The sequence below is a fragment of the Narcine bancroftii genome, chromosome 1 (genome assembly GCF_036971445.1).
Source record: "Narcine bancroftii isolate sNarBan1 chromosome 1, sNarBan1.hap1, whole genome shotgun sequence".
Lineage (NCBI taxonomy): Eukaryota > Metazoa > Chordata > Chondrichthyes > Torpediniformes > Narcinidae > Narcine > Narcine bancroftii.
The window spans coordinates 381571587-381589063 of NC_091469.1; the positions used below are offsets into that span (position 1 = coordinate 381571587).

Below are 17477 nucleotides of genomic sequence, written 5' to 3' on the forward strand. Positions count from 1 at the left end.
AAAACTGTACACAGTACTCCAAATTTGGCCTCACCAATGCCTTGTACAATTTCATCATAACCTCCCTACTCTTGAATTCAATACTCCGATTTATGAAGGCCAACATTCCAAATGCCTTCTTCACCACACCATCTACCTGAGTATCAGCCTTGAGGGTACTATTTACCATCACTCCTTTCTTTATCAATCTTTTTATTGTTATTATTATAATTTATAAACACATACAGTTCAAAGAGATATAAAAAAAATACATAGTAAGTAATGAATTAATACAGAGATATTAAGCAATATTACAGAATAAAAATATATCATAAAAAAAATTTTGATCAGTTTAGGGTGTGAACTATCTCTAAAAAAAGATATAATTAATAACAATATATGAAAAAAGAGAAAAAAAAACCCCAAAAAAGAAAAAACAAATCTGAATTAAAAAAAACTTTAAAAAAAAACCTACAGATATAGCTAAACCACGCCGATCACTCCGATCTCATCTTACAGCCCAATTATCATACATAATCATAGAAAGAAAACAGAGCCAGATCAACTCACCACAAATGAAAATATTGAATAAATGGTCGCCAGGTTAACTCAAACTTAGAAGGGGATTCATAGACAGAGTTTCTAATTTTCTCTAAATTTAAACATAGTATAGTTTGGGTAAACCATTGGAAAACAGTGGGAGGATTTACCTCTTTCCAATTTAATAGTATAGATCTTCTAGCCATTAGTGTAAGAAAAGCAATCATACGATCCGCAGGAAGAGATAAATAAGTCAAATCTATCATAGGTAATCCAAAAATTGCAGTAATGGGATGTGGTTGTAAATCAATATTCAAAACAGTAGATATAATGGAAAAAATTTCCTTCCAATAATTCTGTAAAGAGGGACAGGACCAAAACATATGTGTAAGGGAAGCTATTTCCAATTGACATTTATCACATATAGGATCGATATAAGAATAAAAGCGATGGAGTTTATCTTTAGACATATGAGCTCTATGAACAACTTTAAACTGTATTAGTGAATGTTTTGCACATAGAGAAGAAGAGTTTACCAGTCGCAGAATTTTATTCCAATTTTCATTAGAAATATGAAGGTTGAGTTCTCTTTCCCAATCATTTTTAAACTTTTCAAAAGTCCCAGAATTTATTTTTGTAATTATATTATATAATTTAGATATCACACCTTTTGGAGGGAATTTTGAATATTGTATATCCTCTAAAACAGTCGTAGTCTCCCGATTGGGAAAAGAGGGTAAAGTCGAAACTAAGAAACTCCTAATCTGCAAGTATCGAAAGAAATGAGATCGAGGTAAATCATATTTCATGGATAATTGTTCAAATGACATGAAAGAGTTATCCAAGAATAAATCCGAAAAGCATGTTATACCTTTAACTTTCCAGAGTAAATAAGCTTGATCAATTAGAGAGGGATGAAAAAGGAAATTTAGTACAATAGGAGTTTCCAAGATAAAATGACTTAGGCCAAAAAATCTCCGGAATTGAAACCATACACGTAGTGTATGTTTAGCCATTGGATTATCAATTTGTTTATATAATTTAGTAAGAGTAAAAGGGAGAGCAGCTCCCAAAATAGAGCTAATTGAAAAATTTTGTATCGGTTTAATTTCTAAATTTACCCAATGGGGATTTAGAGATAATTCTGAATAATTCAACCAATACCTTAAGTAACTAATATTAATTGCCCAGTAATAAATTCTAAAGTTGGGTAATGCCAACCCTCCCTCTAGTTTAGATTTCTGTAAATATTTTTTCCCCAATCTAGGATTCTTGTTTTGCCAGATATACGAGGACAATTTAGAATCGACCTTATCAAAAAAAGATTTAGGAACAAAAATAGGTATAGCTTGGAATATATATAAAAATTTAGGTAAGATCATCATCTTAATAGCATTAATTCGGCCTATCATGGATAGGGATAATGGTGACCAATTGGTAAGTAAACTGCCGATCAGGTCCAATAGAGGGAAAAAATTAGTCCTAAACAAATCTTTATGTTTTTTAGTAATCTTAATCCCTAAATATATAAAATGGTCTCTAGCTATTTTAAAAGGTAAACTATCATAAATAGGGACCCATCCATTAAATGGGAATAATTCACTTTTATTTAAATTCAGTTTATATCCCGAAAAATTACTAAATTGGGCTAATAAAGATAAAACTGCAGGAATATAATTTTCAGGATTGGAAATATATAACAATAAATCATCTGCATATAGTGATACTTTATGAATATCCCTGCAACGAATAATACCAGTAATATTGGGTGCTTCTCTGATAGCAATTGCCAAAGGTTCTAAAGCTAAGTTAAATAATAAAGGGCTAAGGGGGCACCCTTGCCTGGTGCCCCGAAATAATCGAAAATATGGCGATCTTTGGGTATTAGTAAAACCCGAGGCAACTGGGGAATTATAAAGAAATTTAATCCAAGATATAAATATCGGACTAAAATTAAATATTTCAAGAACTGTAAATAAATAAGGCCATTCTACTCTATCGAAGGCCTTCTCAGCATCTAGTGAAATAACACATTCTGAAGACTTATGTGAAGGAGTGTAAATAATATTCATCAATCTTCTAATATTAAAGGAGGAATAACGATTTTTAATGAATCCAGTCTGGTCTTCAGAGATAATATATGGTAATATCTTCTCTAGCCTTGTCGCTAGAATTTTAGAGAAGATCTTAGAATCAACATTCAACAAAGAAATAGGTCTATAAGAAGAACATTCGGTCGGGTCTTTATTTTTTTTCAAGATTAGAGAAATCGTAGCTCTGTAAAATGATTGTGGTAGTTTACCCAATGTGATAGATTCATCAAACATCTTAATCAGCCAGGGAGAGAGAGTAGAAGAAAAAGCTTTATAAAATTCCACAGAATATCCATCGGGACCTGGTGCTTTCCCCGAGTTCAGTGAGAAAATAGTTTTATTGATCTCCGAATCTGAAATGGGTTTACTTAATTCTAAGTTATCTTGAGGTAATACTTTTGGGAATTTCAAATGTTCTAAAAAATTAAACATATTACTAAGGTCTTGAGGGGATTCTGTACTATATAAGGATGTATAAAAATTTTGGAAAGATTGATTTATCTCTTCCTGGTTAACAGTCAGTTCTCCATTCTGTTTGCGAATCTCCACAATTTGGCGTCTAGCTGAAATATTCTTCAGATGATTAGCCAACAGTTTACCCGATTTCTCACTATGCACATAAAAATCAGATTTAGATCTAATTAGCTGGTTTTCAATCGAAGATGTAAGTAACAAATTATATCCCATCTGCAGTTCAATTCTTTGTTTGTAAAGTTCTTCAGTAGGATCAGTCACATATTTCTTATCAATGTCTTTAATCTTCTCAACCAATAGATGAATCTTGTTTTTGATGCATTTCTTCAAAGCTACTGAGTAAGAAATAATTTGACCACGAATATAAGCCTTGAATGTATCCCACAATATTCCATAAGAAATTTCCGTAGTGTAATTTGTTGAAAAGAAAAAGTTAATTTGTTCTTTCATAAATTTAACAAAGTCTAAATCTTGCAATAATGTAACATCAAAACGCCAGTGCTTAATAGTAGAAACAGAGTCTTTGAATTTAAGAGAGAGTTGTAATGGAGAGTGATCCGAAATGGCTATAATGTCATACTTACAAGCAGTTACAAGTGGAATAAAACGTGAATCAATAAAAAAGTGATCAATTCTCGAGTATGAATGGTATACATGAGAAAAAAAAGGAAAACTCTTTATCTGTCGGGTGAAGAAATCTCCAAATATCAACAGCTCCAGAGTTAGTAAGGAAAGAGTTAATATATGTAGCCGATTTATTCGGTAGGAGCTGTGAAGGTTTCGACCTATCTAGCAGGGGATTCAGACAACAGTTAGAATCCCCACCCATTATTAAATGATATTCATTTAGATTGGGTAAAATAGTAAACAAAGATCTAAAAAACTCAGGGTGATCTACATTCGGGGCATAAACATTAACCATGACAACCTTAATATTGAATAATAACCCAGTAACCAATAAAAATCTGCCATTAGGGTCTACAGTGATGTCATGTTGAACAAATGTAATAGGGGGATCAATAAAAATAGATACACCTCGAGTCTTAGAGCATGAGTTGGCATGAAATTGTGGGCCTTTCCAAGATTTAAAAAAACGCAGATTATCCTCCTTCCTCACATGAGTCTCCTGTAAAAAAATAATCTGTGCTTTCAGTCTCTGGAATACTTTAAAGACCTTCCTCCTTTTAAACATGTTGTTTAGACCATTAGCATTCCAAGAGACAAAATTAATGTTTTGATCCATTACTTAGGTCAACCCTTCAGTATATAAAGGGTTAACCAAAGCAGGGACCCATGCGCCCGGAAGAAGAATTAAGATATAAGGAAGGACCGGAAATGACGACGTGTCAGCCATATCTGTAGTTCTAAAAGAAAAATCAAGAAAAAACAAAAGAAAATGAAACATAAGAACCCCTGAAGGAAAAACAAAACCCACCCCCCACCCACAAAGCCCCCCATCTGACCAGAGAGTGATCAGAGAAAAAAGAGATAATACTAAACCTACCCCCATGTCTTCAGACGGCAGCTCCTAATATTAAGATAAGATCCACCACCTAAACTTATAAAAAGCTAAAATCAAATACTAAATATTGAAAGAAAAATATTTAAAAAGAAATAAAAGAAAAATCGTAATTGTGTAGTACCTACTGATAAAACAAAGTCATAAAGAGTTAAATCATTTTAAAATTAGTTTATGAAGAAAGACAAAGAGAAAATGGCGAATGTAAAAAAAAAACCATGAAAAGTTTTAATAAACAAAAGATAAAAAATCGCCATTTTCAGTAATTCAGAAATAAAATAGTAAAGAATATAATCATATTATTAGTATATATTAATATAAAATTAAACATACACTTATATATTTTAAAAAAATTTCTCACAGAGGAGAAAGAAAATATATAAAAATGTGTTAAAGATGAACAGGATAATTAGAGCTATAATGATCTATTACTTTTCGAATGGTCAGAGATCAGAATCTGACTATTAACCTGAAAAAGACCAATATCTACCGCATTTTTAATCGGTCACTCGGGCTGAGAGGTCGCGCTAGACGGGAAATTAGCCGACAGGTAGTTCCGTGCTGCAGACACGGAGTCGAATATTTGACGAGCTTGGTTCTCCGGAGAAATCCTGAGCCTCGCAGGATACAGGAGCGCAGGTTTCAGTTTCTTCTCAAAACATTCGAACATCAGATCTTTAAACAGTCTTCGAGCGCGTACTACCTCCGGACTAAAATCTTCATAGGCTCTTAGACTAAAGCCACGAACAGTCACATTTCCAAGTCTTCTGGCTGTACGAATCAATCTATCCTTTGTACTCACGTAATGCATACGGACCATCACCACTCTGGGTTTGGAAGCTTCAGCATTTCGGTTCCAGATACGATGTACTCTATCAAGTAGCGGTGGATCAGCAGGGAATTCGAATGGGTATGCTTCTTTTAAAAGCTCGGCAAAAAACGTCAGGAGATCTCCTTTCTCAATGGCTTCAGGAATTCCAACCAAACGAATATTTTGTCTTCTGGAACGGTTCTCTGAATCAATGCTTTTCAGTTGGAGTGCTTCTAGTTGTTTAATTGCTTTGGAAAGTTTCTGTTCGACCTCAGTCAGTATAATCTCTTTTTGTTGAACTTCAGTTTGAAGAGCTGCAATTAAGGTACGTTGTTTTTTGGTTTCAGCTTCTGAGGCAATTAAAGCTGTACGAAGTTCAGCTAGGTCTTTTTTGCGACAAACATCTTTGAATTCATCACGAAAGAATTTTAAAAAGTCAGTGAAGGTCATCTCACTTAGTTTAATGTCTGGTTGTTTCTTCTCTCGGCCGTTACCTTCTTCTGCCCGGGTTTTAGCTCGTGTAGCTTTTCCTTCAGTCATTTCTTCAAAATTTTCAGACTCAAGTATAATTAGAGAAATAATAAAGATCTTTCTGACTTCTGTGAAGTTAGTTCAAAGGTGGATACAGGTTAAAAATAGTATATTTTATGGAGCAAAAACCAAAACGTGTTCACTCCATGAGCGCCACCTGGAGACTCCTCACCATCACTGCTAAATCCCTTTGTTGCTCTGCACATCTCAATAGCCTACCATTTAATGCATATGACCTATTTAAATTTGCCTTTCCAAAATGCAGCACCTCACACTTAATCTGTATTAAATTCCATCAGCCATTTCTCAGCCCACACCTCCAGCCTTCCTAAATCACCTTTTAATCTACGGTAATCTTCCTTACTGTCCACAACACCACCAATCTTTGTATCATCCGCAAACTTGCTTATCCAATTATCCACCCCTGCTTCCAGATCGTTAATATATATAAAACCAACAATAGTGGACCCAGGACCGATCCCTGAGGAACTCCACTAGTCACCGGCCTCCAATTGGACAAACAATTTTCTACCACTACTCTCTGACACCTCCCATCCAACCATTGCTGAATCAATTTCACTACCTCCTCATTTATACCTAATGCCTCCACTTTTTTTCCTAACCTCCTGTGGGGAACTTTGTCAAAAGCTTTACTAAAGTCTAAATAGACAACATCCACAGCTTTCCCTTCATCAACCTTTTTTGTAACCCCCTCGAAAAACTCAATCAGGTTTGTCAAGCATGATCTACCCCTGACAAAACCATGCTGATTATTCCCTAGCAATCCCTGTACCTCCAAATATTTGTAAATACCATCCCTCAGAACACTTTCCATCAACTTGCCCACCACAGACATCCGACTCACGGGCCTATAATTCCCAGGTTTACATTTAGACCCTTTCTTAAACAGCGGAACCACATGCGCCATCCTCCAATCCTTTGGCACTACCCCCGTGGCCAGTGACATCCTAAATATCTCTGTTAATGGCCCCACTATCTGTCCACTAGCCTCCCTGAGTGTCCTTGGGAATATTTTGTCCGGTCCCGGAGATTTATCCATCTTTTTATTTTACAACACAGCCATCACTACCTCCTCGGTTATCCTTATATGCTTCATTACCTCCCCATTATTTTTCTTTACCTCAACTGGTTCAATATTTTTTTCCCTAGTAAATACCGAGGCAAAGAAATCATTCAAAATTTCCCACATTTCCTCTGACTTCTCACTCAGCCTACCCTCACTATCTACAAGGGGTCCAATTTTACCCCTCACTAATCTTTTACTTTTAATGTACCTATAGAAACCCTATGGATTTATTTTTACTCTGTCTGCCAAAGCCTCTTCGTGCCTTTTTTCGGCCTTTCTAATTTCTTTCTTAAGATTCTTCTACACTCCTTGTAGTCCTCCTTCAAATTGTCAGCTCTCTGTTCTTTATACCTCTTGTACACCTCCCTTTTTCTCCTAACCAAATTTCCAATATTCCTCGAAAACCAAGCCTCCCTATGACTTCCAGCCTTTCCTTTGATCTTCACTGGGACATAACTACTCTGTACCCTCAAAATTTCTTTTTTGAATATCCTCCATTTCTCATTTACACCCTCACCTGAAAATATCCTGTCCCACTCAATACTCCCCAAATCCCTTCTTATTCCTTCGAAATTTGCTCTTCTCCAATCCAGAACCTCAACTTTAGGCCCCTCCTTGCTCTTCCCTAAAACTACCTTAAAACCAACAGAATTATGATCACTAGACCCAATTGGAGCTCCAACATTAATGTCTGATACCTGACCTAGCTCATTCCCTAACATGAGATCCAGTATTACACTGTCCCAAGTCGGTTCTTCTACTAATTGATTCAGAAAACAATCTTGAACACATTTAACGAACTCTAGCCCATCCAGCCCTCTAACTGTATGGGTATCCCGATCAATGTGAGGGAAGTTAAAATCTCCCATGATCACTACCTTATGATTCTCACACATATACGTTATCTCTCTACACATTTGCTCCTCTAGTTTTCTTGACCCATTTGGTGGTTTGTAATACACCCCTATTAGCACCCTCATGCCTCCTTCACCCCTCAATTCCACCCAAACAGCCTCACTGGACATGCTGTATGGAATTTTGTTAAAGTTCAATCATTTTGGCAAGGAATTAAAGTAGCTTTGGAGAAATTATATAATTTTATACTACTGCTAGATCCAACAAATTTTTTGTTGGGAAATTTATATTCGTTAAGAGGAATGGGATTGGATAAAATTCAAATTGCTTTTGTACGTTTGGTGTTATCAGTAGCGCGTAAATGTGTTGCTAGTACCTGGAAAGATGATACTGAGATTAATATAGCTTGTTGGCATAATGAATTGAAAGTATGTGTTATTATGGAAAAAATTACTTATACTTTACATGATAATTATTCTTCTTTTGTTATTAAGTGGTCTCTGTATTTGAAATATATTCATTTAGATATACTTTGAAATGTTAACATAAAAATTTTTAAAAATATATAAATTAATATTTTTATTTTTTTGCTCCCCTTAAGGGAGCTGGGTGGGAGTTGGGGGGGGGGGATGGGTATTAATGAAAAATCTTCTTTGACTATTTTTATATTGTATGCTATGTTTCTGTTTGCTTTTAAATAAAGTTTGGAAAAAAAATGATGATATTATTTGGTCAGATAGTGATAGGCTAAGTAATTTATTTTATTTATCATACAGAATGATCCAAAAGTGAAGAGTAGTGAGCTGATTCTATTGTAAACGAGAAACTATTTTTAAAAATACAAAAATTGACAGAACTGCATTAAAAAAAAACTGACTGCCCACTACAACTTTTTAAGTGATGTACATAGATAACAAATTATACTGAGAATACTTTCAGACTGGAACGGAATTCAGTTCATATTTTTTATTTGAAAAAAAAAATCCACTTTAATAAAATCATAAAAATACCTTGGATGTTTTCCCAAGTGAATTCCAAGCCTCCCATTTTGCCTTGTTGACAAAGTCCAACATACTTGGCTTTGGTGAACTGCAGGGACCTTGTGTTGCCTAAAACAAATATTTAAAAAAAAAATTTCAATGGATAGAAAATTATAAGCATTGGTTAACTCAAGTTTCCTCACTGGATAATCACAGATTTAAAATAATTGGCATGTAAATAGCATCACAATTATCACATAGAATAAAATGCCTGAAAAGGTAGTGGTGAAAAAAATAAAGTATACAAGAAGGCTCAGAGTATTTTGTGGATTACCTTCAATGATCACAAATGATCTCAATATGCTTTAAGGCCAATTAACTATATTTGAAGAATAGTCACTTTATAATGTAGGAAACACAGTAGCCTACTGGTATAATGATCATATTTTTTAATGATGCTGATTGAGCAATAATAATAAAAAATTAGAGAGAACTTTCCTGCTTTTCTTTGAAATAGTACAGTGATACCTTTCACATTCATCAAAGAAAGAGAACCTGATATAGCATTTCATTCTGAAGACAACATATTGACAGTGTAGTTGACTCTCAGCATTACATTTGAATGTACATTTAGAATTTTGGCTCAATCCCCAGAGACAAGAGTGATACCAAATCTAGTAATGATTGATTTTGCATTAACTTTCAAAAAGGGAACTTGTAATTTCTGAGGTCTGAGAAAAAAAAAACCAGATCTATTTTAGCAGTTTTTCCCCAGCCAGCAGAATTGGCTGAATGAACTGTGGCACAAAGATTTAAAAAAATGGTAAATAGCCTTATTTTCAAATTTAAATTTAATTTTAATTTCAACAGTGGGCTAGCAAGGAAGAGGAAGGTTTGAAGAAAAGCAAAATAAAGCAATAAATTTACTCAAAGATATTTTCTGATAATTTTGCATGTGATCTTTTCACAAAATGAATAAAGATATTAATAAAACACAATGCTGGAGAAGCTCAGCAAGTCAAACAGTGCACTTTATATCCCAAAGATAGATAATACATAACCAACGTTTCAGGCTTGAGCCCTTCAAGGTTAAAAAAATAAATAAATCGAAAGGATCCAAACATTTTGCTGGAGCAACTCAACAAGTCAAGTAGCAAGTCAAGGTTTTAGAATTACATATTTATTTTTTAATTGTTCAAGTGAAATAATTTGTCCTTGCTCATAAACCTGATCTCTTTATGGGACAAGATTTCAAAAAATTGATTACCAATTGTACATGGTATAAGCCTGTTATGAGTCAGAGGAGTTTTAGGAGATAAGCTCTCCTCTTGTTCCAATATCTCTATTTATTTTATACCAAATATTTATTAAATGTTTTAACAAAGGGGTTTCTCTCCCACCAGTTATTAATTTCACATCCCATTTATATATAAAATTCTCTGCCATTCTCTCTCCTATTTTATCCAATTCTATTCCCAGCCATGCAGTTTTAGCTCCTTCTTCAAAAAAGAAAGTAAGAAATCTCATCTGTGCCGCTCAATAGTAATTTTTTAAATTAGGGAGTAATAAATCTCCCAATTCATATTTCCAGGTTAATTTTTCTGTAGAGACTCTCGACATCTTACCCTTCCATATGCCGAATGACATTTTTTAACAAAACTAGTTCGATCCATACGCATTAAATTTGGTAAATGTCTAGTCATTCTATTCAACAAAACTTTAGCTATAATTTTATTATCAACATTTAATAAAGATTTTGACCTATATGATTAAATTTTCAATAAATCTTTATCTTTCTTAGGTCCCACAGTTATAATTGCAATTGAAAAAGATTCTGGATGAGAATGAATTTCCATTGCTGGTTTCAACACCTCCATAAAAGGAGTTAACTAATCTTTAAATTTCTTGTAAAATTCAGGTGGGAAACTATCCTCTCCTGGTGACATACCACTTTGCAAAGAATTAAGAGCCTCAATAATTTCTCTTAATGTAAATGGAGCATCTAAATCTTTCTGATCTTGACAATCTAAAACACGTAAACTAATCTTTGACAAAAAAAATCAAGTTGAACTTCATCAGTAACAAAATGAGATCTATACAAATTAAAATAATAATCTTTAAAAGAATCATTTATTTCTTGAAGTTCATAAGTAATCTTCTTAGAATTATTTTTAACAGCATTAATTGTTCTTGAAGTTTGTTGTCTTTAATTGCCAAGCCAAAACTTTGTGCGCTCTTTTCCCCAAATTTATAATACTTTTGATAGTTTTCTCAATTATTTTTTTCAGTTCTGTAAGTCTGTATAGAATTATAATAAAATTTCCCTTTTCCCTTTGTTTCTTAGAAACCACTCTGCAAGTCTTTTTCCAAATTTTCTTTTTATTTCTCCAGTCCAATTTTTTAACACAATCCTTAATTTTTGTTGAGTGGACCTCTCAACTAAGTTTTCAAAGCATCCATAAAGTAAATTTATTTTCTAGACAATTAGAATTTCTAAAAATTATTGAATTAGATTTTTTATAAATTCATAAAAATCTACCCTTTTCAACAATGTAGAATTAAATCTCCATTTATAAAACAATTTTTCCTTTTCAGAAATTATACATGACATCAAAAATGGTAAATGATCAGATAAAATCTTAGCTTTATATTTTGCATGCACAACTCTTACCTGTAACTGGGCTGACATTAAAAATATATCTATTCTCGAGTAAGAGTCATGACGATATTTCACAATTTTAGTCCTCGTAACATATTTATTATTTATCCAAAATTGGATCAAGACAACAATTAAAATCTCCTCCAATTAGAACCTTTTCACGTTCCTCAGCAAGATACATAGAAGAATCATGAATAAATCTCTCATCATCTATGCTGGGTGATTATATAGACATAAGTGTCCACGTCTCTGAGTAAACTTAACAATGTACCAAAACAAGTCTCCCAGTAGGATCCGTAACCACTGACTGAATCTTAACAGTGTGATAGAATATAGATAGGTTTTTGGGAAATAAATTGGGGCAGGGATTGTAAATGTAGGTCACATACAAACAATTTAAAACAGATCTTATTTAAAATACTGGAGCTCTGCTCATGCTAGGCATATCGAGGCCTCAGAGCCTTTGCAAAAGCTTTGGAGAGTGCCCAAGAGACTTCACTAATGGATTGTTGTTTACAAAAAGGCAACAGATGAAAGAGCTTGTCAGAGCCGCAGACTGTCTGGAGGGGAACTTGCTGTTCTAAGAAGGTCATGTGGTTTCGCAAGCAAAGAGAGTCAAACAGGTTTTTTTCTCTGGGAGGGAGGGAGAGAGAGAGACACACACACACACACACAGATCAGTCCAACAGTTTTACAGTCAGCAGCAGCAACTGGGGCTGGAACAGGACAAGCTGGCAAGCTTGTGGAAAACCCCACTTGAAGGACAAGTTGTGAGTGCTTCGTTCACCCTGGTCAAAGCCCTTGTGGGTCATGCAAGAGGAGAGGAATGGCTGTCTAATGTCTCACCCGGAAAAAGAGAAACAAAAAGGCACTCTGTGGTGACCTGAAAGAAAGAGGTTATCATCTGGAGAACCTTGCAGGGGCAAGTTTCTTTGGCAAGACTCTGAAGTGGCTGATGGAAGTAAATCAGTTGTGGGTGACCTGGAACAACAAATCTCTCTCTGAAAACCAACAAGAACCTTCCTGAGTGGTAACCATTAACCTTACAAACCTCAGCACCTGGTGAATTTTATAAATGTTAAATTCTGTGCACAGTATAAGAATTGCCTGCAACCAGTGAACTTGGAAGAATGAGAAGTGAGATTGGACTGTGAATCAAATAACTTTTCTGAACTTACACACATTACATACATGTGTGGTTAGAATTAGAAGGGGGTTAAGTTAGTTAAGTCAATAGTGATAAGTTAAAGTGTGATTATTTTTTCATGTTTAAAGATAATTAAAAGAAACTTTTGCTTAAGTAATCATTTGTCTTGGGAAATATTTATTGCTGCTGGGTTATGGGCTCCTCTGGGCTCGTAACAGGAACTTTCTTATTAATCAAAATAGCAACTCCTCTTGTTTTAGAATTAAACAAAGAGGCTACCACTTGACCTACCCAATTTCTTTTAAATTTTTGATGTTCTTTTTCAGTTAAGTGTGTTTCTTGCAAAAAATCACTATCAACTTCCAATTTTTTAATATATTTCAAAACCTTTCTCTTAATTTTATTATTAAGCCCATATATGTTAAAACTCACAAATTTTAATATATTATTAGTTGTCATTTCTCAAGTCCAAAAGTTAAAGAACTCTCGCCACCCATCCCACTGGAACCCCACTCCAGACAAACTTTCAATTAAATTTGACATCTCTGAACAAGGAAAAGGGAAAAGAAAAAGGAGTACATAAAAAAACCCCTAAAAAAAATAGCGATAAAGATCAGCACTACTTCCCTCTACTGCACAGGAAGTGGGACGCGGCTACGGAAGAAAAAGACTAAAGGTCCGCCTCCCCCGGACAGAATATAGATTGCTTTAATCAAGCAGTTCATTTATAAGCATAAAAAGCTTCTTTGAATTTTTTATTCACTTGATCATCATCCATCTTAACCAAGTTTTTCTGTTCTGTCATCTGTTGCTCAGTTTTCTCTTTCTCAGGTTGATCTGCCAAATTTTGCTGAATAGTTTGACTCTGAGCATCCATGTTGATCTTGTTTAATATTCGGAAGAGAATTTGCAAATTCTCCAGGATATACTTTAGTGTGGCTGTGTATCGAAATGAGAATCTATATCCTTTTTCCTGAAAGACCGTATGATAGAACAGATTCTATCACCAATGTGTACATGTACACATGTACAGATGGTAGTGTAGGATGACTGTGATTGGCTGAGAGTGTAGCCACACCTACTGGCAGGTCTTAAAGGATTGCTCCTAGCCAGACCAGGTCATTCTGGATTGGTCAACCTACTTGTGATATGCTCCAGTCTTTTAGTTAATAAAAACCTTGGTTTGGATCAACAAGTCTTTGGTTCTTTTGACGCCCGCTACAGACAGATTTCGCAGGATTAAACTCCTTTCTTCTTTTCACAATCGACACACTCAAATCCACATTAAAAAATACTTTATTATTTTCCACCACTAATCGACCTTGATGTTTTTGAGCATTTTGAACTGCTGATCTTAATATCATTCCCTTATCTTGGTAACGTTAGCATCTAATCAAAATCAAGCGTGGTGCTTGTCCTGGAAATGATATTTTTTTATTAGTTTGGCAGATCAACCTGAGAAAGAGAACTCTATCCAGCTCAAGTTCATTTAAAAAATTCTCAGGACCCAGAATTTCTGGAATCCATTTTTGAAAAAAATTGTTCTGGATTAGGGCCTTCAAAATCTTCAGGTAACACCACAATCTTAACATTATTCCTGCAGATATGGTTTTCTAATACGTCAACCTTTTGTAAAAGTTCTTTCCTTTGGACATCTCAAATCATAAAATAATCTTCAATTTTATTGACTATCTTTACATTGTTCTACATCATAATGATAATCTTGAATATAATCTTCAATTTTCTGGACTTGAATTTTAACTTTTTCAACAGCTTCGTTACATTTTGCCATTTTTAAAAAATATTTTTCATTTCACTTAACTTATTCAAATTGTGCTTTAGCATCATTTCTGACAGATACAAATTGCATGTCCATATGTTTTTACAATAATTGCATTTGATTGGTAATTATAGAAGTTTGTTGATGAGCTTCAATACCTTTAATTTCAGCTTCAGGATACTTAAATTGTATTCCTTCAATCCCTTGAATCAGTTGGGCTTTTTTCTTTTCACATTCTGCTCCTGGTCCCTCCAATTCTTCCTTCTCTGTGTCTTGATCACCTTCTTTTTCTCCTCCTGAAACACTTGAAGATCTTCCTAATTCAATGCCTAATTGAATCAACAAGTGACTGTGGGTCTTACTAGTAACGCTCGTGACCAGAGACTTAGTTGGTTCTACTGTTCCCCATAGGGAAACAGGCTATTCCTTCGTGCATGCGCAGTTATTCCTGTGACATCTGCAACTCGATCGTCTTCTTCTGGACTCCAGCCCCATCTTCACCGGTTCCCCAGAGAGATGGCACTGGAGTCATATTAATCTTTGCCATCGCAGCGCAGACCACTCTGGAAGGAAGAGGAACTTGAACCCAAGGATCCATCATCAACATTGGCCCAACTTCTTCAGCAATTTGTTTTCTTAGTTGCTTGTGTTTTCTCTTTTCTTATAGCCATTGATAAACAAATCACAAAGCTCTTAAGTTTAAGAAAAATTTAAATTCTTAAAAAAAAAATTAGGTTTTAAATTATTTAAAAAAAAAACTGGGAGAGGCGTTTTCCACATCTCCAACCTACACCATCATGCCATGCCCCCAAATGATATGCTTTTTAAAAATAAAAATATTTTAAAAAGATAGCATGCATTAAAACAAATTCCGATCGTCTCTATGAAAGCTATTCACTTAATCTAGGGGTGACCAAACTGTGGCTCGTGAGCTATATGTAGCTCTTTGACGTGTAATGTGTGGCTCATGTAAATATGACGTCTGGAGAAGACACCTGAACTCTCGAACTGCCTTAGGACACTCCGAATCCCTGCAGCCAGAGCAAGTCCCGTGGCATCGGCCTGCTGCAGGAGGCAGCTTTGTATCGGGTCGCTTCCCACATCATGCACTCAGCTGTGGATGCTGCAATGGAGCAGGTATCTGCAGTGACCAGTGGCAGAGGCGATTCCAAAGAGAACAAGCAGAAACAAAAGTCATCCATCCAGCCAGTCAAGTCTGCTCTCACATTCAGTGAGATCATAGTTGATCTGGCCATGTTCCCAGTTCTGCCTTCCACCCCCCCCCCCCCCCCCTAACCCTCAATTCCCATACGATTCAAAAATCTATCTTTACTTTATCTTAAATATACTCAATAAGGCAGCCTCTATTGCTGCCATGGGCAGATATCTCAACAGAAAATCAGTCAGAATTTTGAAAGTATGTCACTTTTTGATAATTTAAACAAATACAAATATGCAGTTTAAAACAACATACATGAATATTATTACGTACATATATTTCTTAATATTTATTCAAAGTTATGTAACAAAATGCACATGTAAAAGTAAAAACATGTATGTAATATTTTTGTATGTGTTGTGGCTGTCAAACATCTGAAGCAAGTTTGGCCACCCCTGTCCTAACCAAATGAGTTAGGTGAATGGCTTTCATAGAGGACACTCCTTTTCTAATTAATCACTGCATTTTTCAATTTTAAATACATCACCTGTTTAAACAATGCATACATCTTCAATTTTACTTCATTTCCTGGATCATTCTTTAAAGTCTTCACTTTATCCTTTGCATTATCAAATTCGGCTTCTGTTGCAACCATGGCTGCCCCAGTCACATTCAAATTAATTGCTGGTAAACTCTGAGCCAATCTGTGAAATTAAACAAATCAAGCCAAAATTAAGATAGAAAATGGCAAATGTGGTAACCTTGTTTAAAAAAAAATATCGGGAGAATCCTGGGAATTACTGAGTATTAAGCAGTGGTGTGCACACTATTGGAGAGGATTTATAAGGATTTGAATTTCAGTCTACTCAAGGATAGTCAGCATGGCTTTGTGAAGGGAAGGTCATGCCTCACAATCCTAATTGAGTTCTTTGAGGAGGTTACAAAAGAAACCGATGAAGGTAGGAAGGTGGTGTAAGTGAATTTTAGTCAGGCTTTTGATAAGGTTCCCCAGGAGAGACTTATTCAGAAAGTCATGAAGCATGGGATCCATGGAATCTTGATTGTGTGAATTAAAAATTGGCTTGCATGTAAAGGCAGAGTAGTAGTGGTATTCAGTTTGGAGGTCAGTGACTAGTTGAATTCTGCAGGGATCTGTTCTTGGACCCCTGTTATTTGTGATTTTTATAAATGACCTAGATGAAGAAGCAGAAGGATAGGTCAGTATGTTTGCAGATGATACAAAGGCTGGAAGAGTTGTAGATAATGCTTAAGATTGTCATAGGTTAAAAAGGACAGACTGGATGCAGAGTTGGGTGGAGAAACATCAGATGGAGTCCAATCCAGATAAGTGTGAGGTGATGTATTTAGGAAAGTCAAAACAGAAGGCTGAGTATACGGTTAATGGTCAGATACTTGGGATCCCAATCCATACATCTCTCAAAGTTGCCACGCAAGTTGATAGGATAGTTAACAAGGCATGTGAGATGCTGGGTTTCATTAATAAGGGGATTGAGTTCAAGAGTCAAGAGGTCATGATGCAGCTCTACAAATCTCTGGTGAGACCTCACTTAGAATATTGTGTCAGTTCTGGTCACCTCATTATAGGAGAGGTTGCAGAGGAGATTTACCAGGATGTTGTCTGAATTGGAAAGTAAGTCTTATGAGGCAATGTTTTACAATGAACAGGAGAATTTTGAGTGGTTGAGAGGAACAGATAAATCTTGGAATTTGGGCCCACAACTCCTTAAAAGGCAGATCAACTCAAGTTGTTAAAATGGTATCTGGAATATTTTCCTTTATTAGCCAGTGTATAGATGGTTACACAAGAACTGTTTATGACTATCATTGTCTGAAAGAGTATGA

The 17477-nt window shown here is 35.1% G+C and overlaps 1 protein-coding gene across 5 annotated transcripts in view; it reads right to left on the bottom strand.

Moving 5' to 3' along the window:
- The window catches only part of eci2 (enoyl-CoA delta isomerase 2), a 90990-nt gene that overhangs the window by 48026 nt on the left and 25487 nt on the right, over positions 1-17477 (bottom strand). For 4 of the 5 annotated variants that reach the window (XM_069913503.1, XM_069913499.1, XM_069913501.1 and 1 more), the window contains exons 2-3: positions 16162-16318; positions 8900-8998 (exon numbers count right to left, since the gene is read on the bottom strand). In XM_069913503.1, the coding sequence (XP_069769604.1) occupies positions 8900-8998; positions 16162-16318 (256 nt within the window). The remainder of the gene's footprint in view (positions 1-8899; positions 8999-16161; positions 16319-17477) is intronic. The other variant, XM_069913502.1, reaches the window with a different exon arrangement.